Source organism: Anticarsia gemmatalis, chromosome 22, assembly GCF_050436995.1.
Source record: "Anticarsia gemmatalis isolate Benzon Research Colony breed Stoneville strain chromosome 22, ilAntGemm2 primary, whole genome shotgun sequence".
NCBI lineage: Eukaryota > Metazoa > Arthropoda > Insecta > Lepidoptera > Erebidae > Anticarsia > Anticarsia gemmatalis.
In genome coordinates, this window is record NC_134766.1 from 3,273,476 (window position 1) to 3,288,416 (window position 14,941).

At 38.5% G+C, this 14,941-nt stretch overlaps 1 protein-coding gene and 1 pseudogene across 1 annotated transcript; one reads left to right on the forward strand and one right to left on the reverse strand.

Annotated features, from left to right (window-relative positions):
• Nucleotides 1-4,209: 4,209 nt before the first annotated feature.
• LOC142982799 (uncharacterized) lies at nt 4,210-8,165 on the forward strand. The gene is made up of 5 exons (XM_076129483.1): nt 4,210-4,221; nt 4,739-4,933; nt 5,472-5,537; nt 5,656-6,714; nt 7,076-8,165. Exons 1-4 carry the CDS (start codon nt 4,210-4,212, stop codon nt 6,511-6,513), a joined length of 1,131 nt encoding a protein of 376 aa, XP_075985598.1. The 3' UTR covers nt 6,514-6,714; nt 7,076-8,165.
• A 2,751-nt stretch (nt 8,166-10,916) lies between these two features.
• LOC142982800 (uncharacterized) lies at nt 10,917-13,948 on the reverse strand (annotated as a pseudogene).
• Nucleotides 13,949-14,941: the final 993 nt, after the last annotated feature.

The window sequence follows — 14,941 nt, forward strand, 5'->3', positions numbered from 1 at the left end:
TTACCTGTTGACCAGGCAATCAAGAGAACCTGCATGGCAACGGGAGTTTCCAAGGCGACGTTGATGAGGATCAAAACTGAAGCTAAGCGCTTGCAAACTGCTTCACCAACACCAGGTTCGTCTTCGGCACTAAGTGATGTGAATTTATCAACACCGGGCAAGAAACGTAGACCTAAGAGTAACCGCATCCAATTAGACAGTTTTGACATGTGTGCCTTGAGGAATATAGTTGATAGTTTCTACACGGTCAGGAAGGAAATACCTACCTTGAATAAGATACTCAGTTTGGCTAAAAGAGACCTTAACTTTCAAGGGGAGAAAACGTATTTAAGACGAGTGCTAGTGGACAAACTAGGATACAAATTTAAAAAATGCAAAGACGCGAGACACTTTCTCGTTCAAAAACCAGACATTCGAGCGTGGAGAGCGAGATATCTAAGAAGATTAAAAGAAAATGATGATTTGGGCTCGGCAAAAAGGCCAGTCATTTATATTGACGAAACATGGATTCACTCTCATTACACAGTTAGCAAATGCTGGCAAAATAGTACTGATGCTACTATTAGAAAAAATCACAGTCCGGGGCAAAGATGGGTGATTGTTCACGCAGGGGGAGAAAATGGTTTCGTGAAGGGGGCTGAGTTGCTTTATAAATGTAAAAGCAACACAGGTGACTACCATCACGAAATGGATACAACAAATTTTAAAAAATGGCTTATCGAGAAGCTGATCCCCAACTTGCCGCCGAATAGTATTGTGGTACTAGATAACGCACCATACCACTCTACACAAGTAGAAAAACCACCTACAAGTGTAGCAACGAAAGCGGTAATAAAGCAATGGCTGTTAGACCACAACATTGAATTCGACGAGCGAATGACGAAATCCGAGATGTATCACCTATTGTACATAAATAAGCCTCCAAAAAAATATATTATTGATGATCTTTTAAAAGAGCATGGCCACGAAGCTGTTCGTTTGCCTCCCTATATGTGTGACCTCAATCCCATCGAGTACATTTGGAATTTGGTCAAACAACGAGTAGCCGATAAAAATGTGAGCCAGCTAGAAAGAGACATAGAAAAATTAACACGTGATGCTATTAATAGTATAAATGAGAGTGACTGGAAAAAGGAAATAAACCATGTTGACAGGCTTAGACAGAAGTATTGGGAAGATGATCACCTGCAAGAAGACATTGAGTCCCAATTAATTATTAACTTGCAGTCTGACACCACCAGCTCAGATAGCGAAAGTGAGAGCGAACCTCAACAACTACCAGAGGGAATAGCAATAATTAGTAGTGATGACGACTAAATAATTACTGAAAAGTTATGTGATATGAATGATAAGGGTAGGAGGATGATGATGACGACTAAATTATTGTTGAAAATAATCTAATAAATACTTATACATAAAAGCATCTTTTATTTAATATAATACCTATCGGCTTTCACTTTTAGTGATACATAATAAATCTATAGTCTGACAATTACGATTAATTATTGCTATAAAATAACTTAATATTGTAAATAATTTCACTATGGAAGATGACTACCTAAAATTCGCAGATACCGCCGCATGCGGAAGCTAGTTACATTTTTTGTTTGAACTGTACTTGTCAGTGACGTCACCGCGCTCTAGTCTCAACTTATCGCGCACGGGTAGTACTTGCTGTTAGATCTCAACTTTTTGATAGTACTAGATGTCAAAAGCTCAGGACTCAGTAAAGATATTTATTTTGTTCTTTATAAATCACATTCGGTCAAAATGTTATCTCCTGCCTCGTGAATCTCAGGACTTACAGATAAACGCCATTTTGTTCTATGCAAAGGCACTTAAGACTTGGGAGGATATAGAGGTATAATAAGGCATTTTTAAGTTATATCACTTTTTATGCGCACTTGAGGCTTGAGTCGATTTACTTGCACGCGAGTGTAGTTAAGAAGTGGAAGGTTATAAAATATATTTTTTCTAAATGTCAAAAAAAAACTTAAAGATGCCAATCGATCTGGAGCTGGAGCTTCAAAAATAAAAGAATATCACTTGAATAAATAATTACAGTTTTTGATAAAAGTTTCACAAAATGCAACTAATTCCAGTATAAAAATGTAGTAGAAGAAGATAGTGAGAACCAAACTGAAATAACAGCATTGTCTCGTTATCAAAGTCAATCACGAAAACGAAAGGCAGCTGATAACGAAAAAAACACCGGAGAATCCATTTTTTAATGGAGTTTTAGCATCTCATTTAATTAAAGTAATAAAACAACAATGAGTTATACGTGAAATAACGAGAAGGTGGTTGATTTCATCAACGAAGTTCATTTACATCCTGAGTTATGGAATACGAAAAGCGGAATTTACAAAGATAGAATCGCTAAAAAAAGATGGATGAAATGAAGTCGCTGAAAAATTCGACATAACCAGCTACGAGGCTTATAAAAAATTTAGAAGCCTGAGAACATACGCACATAATGAGCAGGAAAAAAAGTGGTAGCGCTGGTGGTAAAACCGTGAAATGGTTTGCTTATGATGCAATATCGTTTGTTAATACTCAAAACACCGTGAATACAGGATTAGACAGTGAAAATGCAACACCCAATGTAGGTATTTGTTTTATTAAGTATTTTTGACATTATTAATGGAGGAAAATATTACCTAAGTTATATAGCTCTTCACATCTGGAGCTGGTACCCTCTCTTGGTACCAGTTCAATGATCATGGCACTTCGACGAATGGCGTCAAGAAGAGGAACTCCGAAGGATACCGTTAGCGACAACAGGACAAAATTTATTGGGGCACATAAGGAGAAGAGGCCGCAGAAGAAAACGGAATCCGGTGGAAATTCATACCTCCAGGGAGTCCAAACATGGATGGCGCTTGGGAAAGGCCGGTAAACAGTCAAGACCGCACTGGCAGCCGTCCTGAATGAAAGAAACTCACCAGAAGAAGTACTTCACACGCTAATGACTAAGGTCGAACGTATAGTCAACTCAAAACCTCTCACTCCAGTCAGTAAAGATCCAGATGAAGATCCAAGTCTAACTCCCAACCATTCATGTTAGGAAAATCATGCGCAGCGATGGCACCAAGCGAATTCAGCGACACAGACCTGATCGGAAGAGCCAACTGGAGAACTACCCAGAGATTGGCAAACCACTTCTGGAAGAGATTGATCAGAGAATACCTACCTCTTCTGATGCAAAGAAAAGTTGAAGAAAGAGAGACCAGCGATCCAAGGGAAGGCGACATCGTGCTTATAATCGACGCAATATCAACTTTTGGTATATTTCGGTATATTTGGAAAGATTGAGACTCACTTTAAAACAATAATGGAAATAGTTCATTTAAAAATATTTAGCTTATATTCGCTCAAATTTGCATCTCTCCGTACACCGCTTTACGACTACCAAACCATTATTAATACTATTTTCTTTTCTTTTCAGGTCCTTTGATTAAATTTACCTTTTCAAGGTTGCATTTATTTGAAGTTTGGTCATCTGTGAGTGGAAAAAGTGGACTAAAATGTAAACACGTAATAAAAACAATACTAGCTCCACTGTTGGATAAAGAAAATATTGACATTAAGTGTTTACAACAAAAGATATCAAACATATGTAGAAGTTTTAATATAAATTGGATAAATGGGCATAGAAGTAAATCAATTTTTTTACATGAATACTCTGATTGGTTAAATGTAGTTGAAAGTGTCGATTCCCCCATACTCGTGGGATTCAAATGGTATTTTCAAATAATAAAAACAACAATGACGTCAGTGGGAGGGGCGAGAAGCCCAATTCCGAGGAGATAGGGGGCAAAAGATTTTCTCATTTTGAGTGAATTACAAATTATATCCCTGTATAAATAGTAGTAAGTTACAGTTAACAATGGTTGATGGTAAAACATGTACTGCTTTGAGTGATTCATCGTCCAGTGTTAATCTTTGTGGAGCCGCTCCAAAAGAGATGAATAAAATAGACGAGTGCTTACACAAACAAACAGTAGAAAATCAATATGAGTTTGGATTATCACATATACATTCTAGATTCGCTTTTTTGAGTATTTTATACTTCTCGCTTACAGGATTAATGTTAAAAAAAGTGGCAGGTTAGGTCAGAAGAATAAAAAAAGCAGGTAGCAGATAGGAAATTGTTTATACAGAACCAATTTAGACTTAGATTAGGTTTAATAGTAGACAAACCGCGAAATGGCGGAAGCGGTACATCGAACAATGGAAATACTGCTAGAAAGTTCTTTAATAACTCTGCAATCTCAGCTGAAATAAGGGGTGTACCTAAATTAAAATTTAATTGATCGTTGCTCTACAATTTTACATGCTATGTCATCAGGATTTCATATTAATTCAATATTCTCTTTGTCTTTGTCGTCGTCTTTTATAGCGACGGTAGAGGAGCCACACACAAGCAATCTCCTTCCTCGACGTCCATTTTACTGAGCCAAAATATATGTTCGCCTTACTAACACACGTTGAATGCCGTGCTAAGCGCGGTGTGTGTACGCGACCAACGCGCGCTCAACGCAACGCCGAGCGCCCAGTATGTACTAGCTCTTATAGCTTATGTTAAATGAGTTAAAATTTATTTTGTTTATGTGCGATGGTTATAGCTTATGTTAAATCGGTTGTTAAATTTATTGCATAGCATGACACATCTTTTATGCCTCTGCACGTATGTAATCCTTACAAGTATTGCACGATATACTCGATTACTCCCTAGTTGAAGCCTTGGCTGTTGGACTCAGGGAGCGTCGAAGAGGGGGAAGAGGAGCTCACTCAGGAGCAACTCTTAGAGATCCTTGAGGATCTTGAGGAAATCGGTGTGGACTCCCAAGCACAAGGGTCCCAAGATAATTATCAGTGGAGTGAAGACTACTCGTTGTTCACTGGTAGACAAGAATCATTCCTACAAGAGGTTGGCTCAAAAATTGAAGGCACTTCGCCAATTAATATATTTAGTAGGATATGGGACCAAGCTCTGGTAGAAACGATTGTTGTCGAAACAAACAAATAGATAAGCATGGCAAACAATAGCACAGGCTTCCGAAACGGGCATCTCTGCCGGGGCTAGATTAATTAAGTATTTTTGACATCAATAGTACGTATCATAATAAATGTTTTACAGCCTGAGGAACTTGATTTATTATTTTAACATTTAGTTATAGTTATATCAACTCAGTTGTGCGCGCGGCACTTTGTGTGCGTGCGCTTGTAAATATACAACTGTCATTTGTGTGACAGTGACGCGCCAGTCGTCGTCCGAGCAAGACGTGTCCATAACGCTTTTTCTTACGGGTACAGTCGTTACAAAAATGTCCAGTTCTTCACGGAGAAAGTGTTTAAGGAGTCAGGTAAATATTTGTTAGTTTTAAATTTACATATAATTTATATTTATTATGATTCTATATAAGAAAAATTATGTCCTTGTTGATGTTTACGTATTATTGTTTTAGACTCGAGAAACCATTGCTAAGGTATACGATTTTTTGAAAAAAGATGCGAGAGATATATTGGAACTAGTAAGTGATCCAGTTTACAGTGCAAGTCCAATTTTAATATCGAAACTAAGTGAACATTTAAATAGCGTACGGAAAAGAACAGCAGTGGCAGTGGGGGTATCAGAGAGAACAATAACTAATATACTTATTGGCTGAAGGAAAGGAATCTGACTCTAAATTTAAATCTCCGCATAAAGACCGTAAAAAACGTTTAAAGAAGTTAGAATTAGACAACTTTAACGTTGATGTTATACGTTCCACTATTCAAAATTACCATTTAGAATATCGCGAGTTACCTACCTTGCTAAAGTTGAAAAGAATATTTCAAGAGAAACTTAATTATGAGGGAAGTATTTCGACTCTGCGTACAGCTTTGTTAAAGTTGAGATACAAATGGCGAAAAACTGTGGATAACAGACGTGTTATTATAGAGCGGCATGACATCCAAAAACTACGATTTTCTTACCTGAACAACTTACTTAGATATCGTCAAGAAAATCGGTGTATCGTATATACAGATGAGAGCTATATCTTAACTAATCATGTGCAAAACAAAGGATGGGGTAATAAAGATGGACCAACTTTAAAGAGAAACCTGTCGAAAGGGCAAAGAATTATCATTGTGCATGCTAGTTCAGAACAAGGTTTTGTACCTAACGCACTATTGACATACAAAGCAAACAGTGTTTCCGGTGATTACCATTCAAACATGAACGCAGAAAACTATGAAAAGTGGCTAAAAGAACGTCTAGTACCGAATCTTCCACCTAACTCTGTGGTTGTGCTTGATAATGCCTCATACCATAATGTTCAAAATGACAGAGCTCCAAATTCTAATTCCAAAAAAATAGAAATGCAGAGATGGCTGACAGAAAAAAATATAGCTTTTAATCAAGATATGAAAAAAATTGAACTGTATGATTTGATTAAAAAAAATAAAGAAAACCATAGGGTGATGGCACCAGTAATCGACATGTACCCAGTGATCGACATCTAACCTAGTCTTAAGGAAAAAATAAGAGTTATATTTTGATTTCCCGTCATGGCAGCACTTAATCATAGACAACAGGACTCCCTCTGTCGTCACAAAACAGAACTTTGGGCTCGGCCATTTGTTTTCGAAATGGCGAGCTAAATATTACTGTCACCGTTTGTGTTCCTTAGCTAATCCGATTTTATTAGCGAAATCCATAACAAGGTAAGTTGAAAATCTTCATTTTATTTTTAATTTAACGTAACTGTATCGAAGTGCGTATTGATTTCTGAGACTGATATTAAATAAGCTAAAGTAATTATATGTCATTGCGACGATTTATAGATTTGGAGGTTATTAAAAATCGATGTCGATAACTAGTTCCGTGAAATTTTATTTTTCCAGTTTTCGACATATGTCGATATTTATTATTATTTTTTTTTTAATTCGATTTAAGATCTTGGCTTCTTGTTTAGTGCTTTATTATTCTGTGTTTTAATCATAAATATTTTAGATCGCTTACCATTAATCGACACTGTCGATGACTGGGTGTCGATAATTGGTTTTCATATTATTTTGTTTCCAGATGGCACCCAGAAAAAATTATACGTCCGAGCAAATGGCTAAAGCTGTTGATGCTGTCCGCAAAGGCGAAAAAGTTGCCGTTGCAGCTCGAAGATTTGGTCATATTGATTTATATTTTGTCATTTTGATTTATATTTTTTATAATTGCAAAATGCAATACAGTAGGTTGAACATCTGCTATCTACCTTCACTATTGTTCCGTAGGTTACGGATTTTTATGGTTAAAGTAATTTGTAAGCATTGGTGCTACACGCTACATGTTTAACTTGAAGAAGAATTAGGTACGATTCAGACCAACCGGCTCGCGTCGGGCCGGGCCGGGCGGCATCTTACATTGCGGTAAAGAACATTGAAATGTATCAACAGTAAATACAGTTCATATTTGCAAGCAACTTACGCATAGCTATCTCCGTCGGCATCCCGCGACGCGTCGCGACCTGTCGCAGAATGCGTTCGGCTGTCGCGACGGCCGACCGGCCCCGACCGGCTCCGAACGGCGCCGTCGGCATCCAATCGGCTGCCGTCGGGTCCGTTCGGAGCCGGTCAACTGTGCGTCGTGAAATACGAACGGAGATTACGGTGCAGCAACTAGCGAATCATTGAAGTTGTGTTCTTCAAGCGACAGTTAACATATTAAAATCAAAAATGGATACGGAAGAAAAACTAATTTCTTTAGTCCAGACATATGATTGGATTCCAGCGGACGCTGTCGGCTGCCGCGGCACGCGTGCGGCTACCGCGGCAGCGGTACAGCTCCGACGGACGCGTTCGGCTGCTGCGGCACACGTTCGGCTGCCGCGGCACGCGTACGGCTCCGTTCCGAGGCGGCGCGACGCTAGCCGGTTGGTCTGAATCGTACCTTAGATTGATATTTTTGAGAAACAGTAGTTAGGTATATTGAAATTATTCAGAATTCTATAAATGTTATAAACATCAACGTTAAAAAAGTTCGTTACTTATTTATTTGTAAGTAGTTTAAGTTGTCAGACTGAATTTTAATTTTGTAGCATTTGTACGCATTTCTGATATTTGTAATTTTAAGTTGTAAGACTGATTATTAAATTTTGTAATAATTTGTACGCATTTTTGATATTAGGACGCATTATGTGAAATAAATACTTAACTAAATATTTTACTGTCTTTAATTACTGGTTTTTCCTATTTTTACGACATCATTGTCGATAACAGGATGTTGATAACTGGGTAGGTGTCGATAAGTGGTAGTCGATCGTTGGATTTTGAATGTCGATAACTGGAGATTCTGATGATTTTTTAAATTTAATTTATATTCTAATAACCATTATTAATTAATTTAAAATTTGCAGCACATATTATTCTTATACTATTTCTTTATGATGTAAAACACTGATATTCAGCTGCATCCGGTGAGACTGGAAGCCGACTCCAACATAGTTTGGAAGAAAGGCTAAGCTGATATATAACTATTTCTTTATGATTTTCACCAACTTCAATGGTTCTTGGTATTATAGATTTTGAGTAATCGCTATTCATTGAACATGATGCTCTAAAAGTGTTGATTACTGGTGCCGTCACCCTATCTGTTACAAGATTGACGACATGCTGCAGCCATATGGCATAAAAGTTCTTCGACTGCCACCATATCATTCTGAACTTAACCCCATAGAAAATGTGTGGGGAATTTTAAAAAATTATATTGCTTCGCATAATATCGACCAAAATGTGACGGGAATAATGAAACTAATAAATGAACGTTTGAATCAAATTGATGAAGGGATGTGGGGTAATACTTGTCGACATGTACAAAAGAAAGAAGAAGAATACCTTAGACATTTTGACATGGAGTCAAAATTCATAATTAACTTAGGTGACAGCAGCGAATCCGAAAATTCATCATTCGTTTTTTCAAGTAGCGATTCAGAATAATAAACATTGAATAAGCAAATTATTGTTTTTTTTAAGAACCCGTGTATAACCCGTAAATACTGTATTTGTATTTGTACCCGACTGTACCTTTTGTCACGCACACGAAGTCACTGTAATATGTACAAGGTTTACCCACACATAGGGCCGCGCGCACAACTGAGTTGAATTATGTATAAATTATTTACAAAATGGTTGAAAGGTTCTATTTAGAACCGCTATGGACATCAAAATCCCAGTTAAACAAGGCTTATACAAACGACTTCTGCGCTCAAGAAAATGCTGAACCTTTAAGCATCGCCACTTTTTGTAATATTTTTGATGAGCTAAATTTATTGCTGTTTCGACCTAAAAAAGACCTGTGCGAAACCTGTGAGTCGTTTAAAACTAAAAATATTTCAGAATCCGACTACAAGATACGTCAAGATATGAAAAAAGAAGCTCGCGATGAATTGTCAAAAGACAGGTCCTCGAATAACGAAGTGTATAACCATGGACTTAAAGTCTGTGCTTTTGAGCCCGCGATCAAATGTTTCTTCCCTGTACTACAAAAGAAAACTTATCGTACACAATTTTACTATTAACTAATAAAAATGTATTTAACATATCATCAAACTGACTTTTAATAGTTTATCAAAATAAAAATAAATCGGGGTACTCCGGGACGGGTCCTCGGGGATTATGGTACTCAGGGACTTAAACGATATTTTTACGTGATAACGTCATTAAAAAAATCCTATAGGACAATAATGTCGAACCATCGACTAAATAATTTATCACGTCTTTCTATAGATTGTGATCTAACAAGACTTGCAATGTGATAAAATAAAAGAATTTGCAGCACAAAAATATAGAAAGCTTGATTCATAAATTATAATATATAACATAACTGTGAATTTTGGAAGGCGTCGACGAACAAAAGGCAAAAGCAAAATTGGTGATGACAATAGATTCGTCGTTATACGTACAGTCAGCACCAAAAGTCGATGAACAGAATCAACTTAACAAAACACCTGTTCACAATAAAATGCCATAAGTTATAGTCGCAACTAGGAAACAAAATAGCCTGTTCACCAGAAATTTACAAAATTTGTTAAACACGAGTATTTCAAAAGTATCTGTACACTAGTATTCCTAAAGTCGCTGTACACCAACAATCCAAATGTCGCTGAACATCATTGTATCAAAAGTCACTAAGCAGCAGTAAAGACAAAATAATTAGTATATTTTGAACATTGCCGTGTGTTAATCTACTTTTGTCGCTTATGTTGTTCAGCTACTTTTGGGACAGTGCTTGCTTAACCTTAATAATGTATGTTAACACGTTAGTATCTATTTCAATACTTATTCACAAAACAATTATATTTTATTGTCAGTAATCATATTAATCTATAATATGAAACATAACATAAACATAACTCTAATGAATTGTTTTGTGAATAAGTATTGAAATAGATACTAACGTGTTAACATACATTATTAAGGTTAAGCAAGCACTGTCCCAAAAGTAGCTGAACAACATAAGCGACAAAAGTAGATTAACACACGGCAATGTTCAAAATATACTAATTATTTTGTCTTTACTGCTGCTTAGTGACTTTTGATACAATGATGTTCAGCGACATTTGGATTGTTGGTGTACAGCGACTTTAGGAATACTAGTGTACAGATACTTTTGAAATACTCGTGTTTAACAAATTTTGTAAATTTCTGGTGAACAGGCTATTTTGTTTCCTAGTTGCGACTATAACTTATGGCATTTTATTGTGAACAGGTGTTTTGTTAAGTTGATTCTGTTCATCGACTTTTGGTGCTGACTGTACATATCAAGAATGAAAAAACCGCTTTGGACAAATGCCCAAGCTGACAATGTTCTAGCAAAGATAGCAAAGAAATTGGAAGAACCTCCACAAGTGAAACAGCAATATGACTCATTTCGTGAACATATTGCAGAAAAAATAAGAAATTTGCCGGCCAAGATGGCCACATATCTACTGCCAAAAAATAATTAATGATGCGATATTCATGGCTGAGACCAACAATTTAACTATTCATTCGAACATTGTAGACACTCACTTGAACCAGAACAATGCAAATAATTCGCAAATATATATGAATCTGTCAAACCAGAATAATGACAATTCTGTTTTTGTGAATAATTCAGTAAATGAGCCTGGATCTTCACAACAGCACCATAATTTATTGTTATGTCAAGACCATCGACATCTTCAGCACCGTCGACATCATCAGCACCACAGATCCAAGCTGAATCTGCTCCTACTCCCCCTGAACAGTTTAGGTCCAATGAAAGAATCACACTACCTAATTATATAAGATCTGTAGAAACAGAATCTCATTGTTTTATTCCAGGATGTGAGAGGCGAGAAAGAAATCGAGTTCCAATCAGTGTAAGGCAATATTTATTGAATTCATATAATTATTATGTGCCAATACATAACAGAGTATGTGATTATCACTTAAACCCAGAAACATGGGATTTCATAAACAGAATACTTGATAATTATGTTAATGTCTTCACTGCTGTTCATATAGAGGATATGTTACAACTAAAAGAGACACACTCATCCAGTGATTTTAATAATGTGTTCAACATGCCTGATGTATCATTCCGCCATTGGTTTGGATTATCTAAAGACCAATTTAATTCCATATTAAATGAGGTTCCACAGTTCAATGAACTGAAAATAGCAATATATTTAATGAAGCTTAGAACGGGGGACTCTAATGAGAGAATATCTTATATTATTTAATATGCCTCGGAGAACTTTAGAAAGTTATTTAGGTAAAGCGCGGGATTTGCTTTACAATTATTTTGTCCCCTACCATATTGGTTTAAACCATATTAATAGACAACAAATAATTAATAGAACATTATTGATACCTAAGGGACTCTATGGTTATCACGAAGGAGAAGAAAAGCCCGTTGTAATTATTGATGGTACTTATTGCTATGTACAGAAAAGTTCCAATTATTTGTATCAGAAAAGAACATATAGTTTACACAAGTATAAACTATATGTTATTTTTATATATTGTTAATGGTTAATAGCATGTGCAGATGGTTACATTGTCGATGTTCTGGGCCCTTATCCAGCCACTACTTCAGATGCAGACATTATGAAGAATGAATTTAACAATGGAAATTCAATGTTGCGGCAGTACTTTCAGGCTGGCGACGCCTTTATACTGGATAGGGGCTTCAGAGATTTTGAGAATTGAAGTTGAAGATAACAGTTTAGTTAATTTCCCTCGGCTTACAAGTAGCGAAATGCAGTTGATTTCATTAGGTTCTTATCAAATTAAACAGGCGAGGTCCACAAGTGTCGTGCTCAGTGGCGCCACCACGCACATCTCTCCCGCCGTGCGAGGTCGTCGCATCTTCTGTCGGTGCGGGTGCGTCGTCTCCCCTGAGCGGCAGTATCACCAGCTTGCGTACGGGTCGGCGAAGAACTCCTCCTTTGGTCAGGATGTCCACGGTCCTCACGATGTTGTCCGGGCCTGGGTAGACAGCTGTCACGCGTCCTCGTAGCCAGATGTTGCGTGGCAGGTTGGGGTCAACGACCTGCACTAGGTCGTCGACTTGTACTGCAGGTCCGCGTCCGTGTGGCTCCCGCCGGTTTTAAAGTTCCGGTAGATATTCTTTCAGCCAACGCGTCCAGAAAACGTCTGCTAGTCGTTGCGCTGCTCGCCATTTTGATGTTGAAAGTTCGTCTCGTTCTGTGAATGTACCGGGTTGTGGTACTCGGCCGGGTCCTCCCAATAAGAAGTGGTTAGGCGTAAGAGCTTCAGGGTCTTCTGCGCTAACTGATACGTGAGTCAGCGGTCGGCTATTTACGGTGTACTCGGCTTCGCTCAGTAGAGTAGACAGGACTTCCTCCGTAGGGTTTCGCTCGTGCAGTGTCGCTGTGAGGTGTACCTTCTCTTCTGACGAATCTTCTGTCTTCTCGTTGTGCTTCTCCGTTGGCCAAAGTTCTTCGTCGGTGAGCAGGAAGTCAGGACCTTTGTACCATCGGTGGTGCTTGTCGAAGGCAACAGGTACGTCTCGACTGGCGTCGTCGGCTACGTTCATCTTGGTTGGTATCCAACGCCATTCGTTTACCTTCGTACTCTCTTCAATTGCTGCTAAACGGTGAGCCACGAAGGGTTTGTACGATCTTGATCCCGTTCGTATCCAAATTAACACTGTTCGACTATCTGTCCAGAATATTCTCTTGTCGGGTTTCTTCTCATGTTCTTCTATGACTGTTTCAGCTATTCTGGTTCCCATCACTGCTGCTTGTAGTTCTAGGCGGGGTATCGACGTCAGTTTAAGAGGTGCTACCTTCGCCTTAGCCATGATGAGTGACACTGCTACATCCCCGTTCGGCGTCTCCGTTCGCCAATATAGGACCCGCTGAGTAGGCAGACTCGCTCGCGTCGGTGAAGACATGAAGCTGTAGCTTAGTTGCATCGCTGTAGCCGAGGTATCTCCGTGGTATGGTCACGTCTCGAAGTCTTTGTAGATGTTCCATCCATATCTTCCATTCCTCTGCGAGATCCTCTTGTATTTCAGCATCCCAGCCCGTTCGTGAGTGCTTCCCTCTTCGTCGGCGTCTTCCTTTTCAGTAATGGCGGTTCAATTCTCGCCAAGTTGAGATTGAACGTTAATTCGTCTGTAGTGATCTTCCATATGACTCCTAACACTCGTTCTGTGGTTTCTGTTGAGGTGTATAACTCGAGATCTTCCCTTTGTTCTTGTTCTCCTAATGCGGCTAATAGTGATGGTGAGTTCGACTTCCATTGTTTCAACTCGAAACTTGCGTTTTGATGGATTTGTCGTACGTCCTTTGTTATACGTATAGCGTCTTCCAAGGTTTCGAAACTGTCCAAGTAGTAAGAAAGAGTCAGAAGCATCAGAGATCATCACCTCCACGTGGACGCCTAGGAAGAAACAGTCTTTCTTGAAGATCATACCAGTGCAAGTGGAAAGTTCTACAGGCCTAATCAACACTTTCGCATTAATGGACGACGGTTCTACAGTGACCCTGATCGACAACGACCTAGCCAAGCAGATAGGAGCGACAGGACCCGTCGACCCGTTGAAGATACAGACCATTAGTGACGTCAAAACATCAGAAATAGCCTCTAGAAGAGTCACATTCTCGATAAGAGGTATAAACGGCTTTGAAGACAAGATATAATAAGCACATACAGTGAAAAACTTTCAAGTGTCGTCGCAACGCGTCTCGAGGGAACACATCAAAGCGTGTCAACATCTGAGGGACATACAGGGAGAGTTAACATATGAAGACGTGAAGCCGAAGCTACTGATCGGACAAGACAATTGGCATCTCCTACTAACATCAGAAGTAAGAAAAGGAGACAAAGACCAACCTGTGGCATCTCTCACGTTACTAGGTTGGGTACTCCATGGCAGTTTGCTGAAACACAAGACCCAGAGCATCGACTTAATGTTCGTTTGCGAAGGTGGCATCAAAAACGGCCAAAAGTACATAAATGTACTGGGAAGCGCGTTGATGCCTTCTTTGACGTGAATTTTTGGCGACACATACTAAGACGGTGTCAAATTCCAGCAAGATAATGCTCCCTGTCACAAATCGGCAGTCACAATGCGTTGGTTCCGAGAGAACAACATTGACTTGCTAGATTGGCCGGCACAGTCTCCAGATCTCAACCCCATTGAGCAACTTTGGGGTATATTAAAGCGCAAGATAGGTATAGTAGCAGAAAAAAGTATCTCAAGGCCAATAAGTTAAATTTTGTAAATTAAGCGGATGTAGTCGTGCCGAAAGTGTTCTCAAAACGGTTTCTTACATGTAACGACGACACAGAAAAAAATCTAATATTTTCTTCAATAATAACACGACGAATAATAAGATCTACTCGACATTCAGAGGTTCATTATTTTGGTGACGGTACTTTTAAGGTCGCACCACCTCCATTT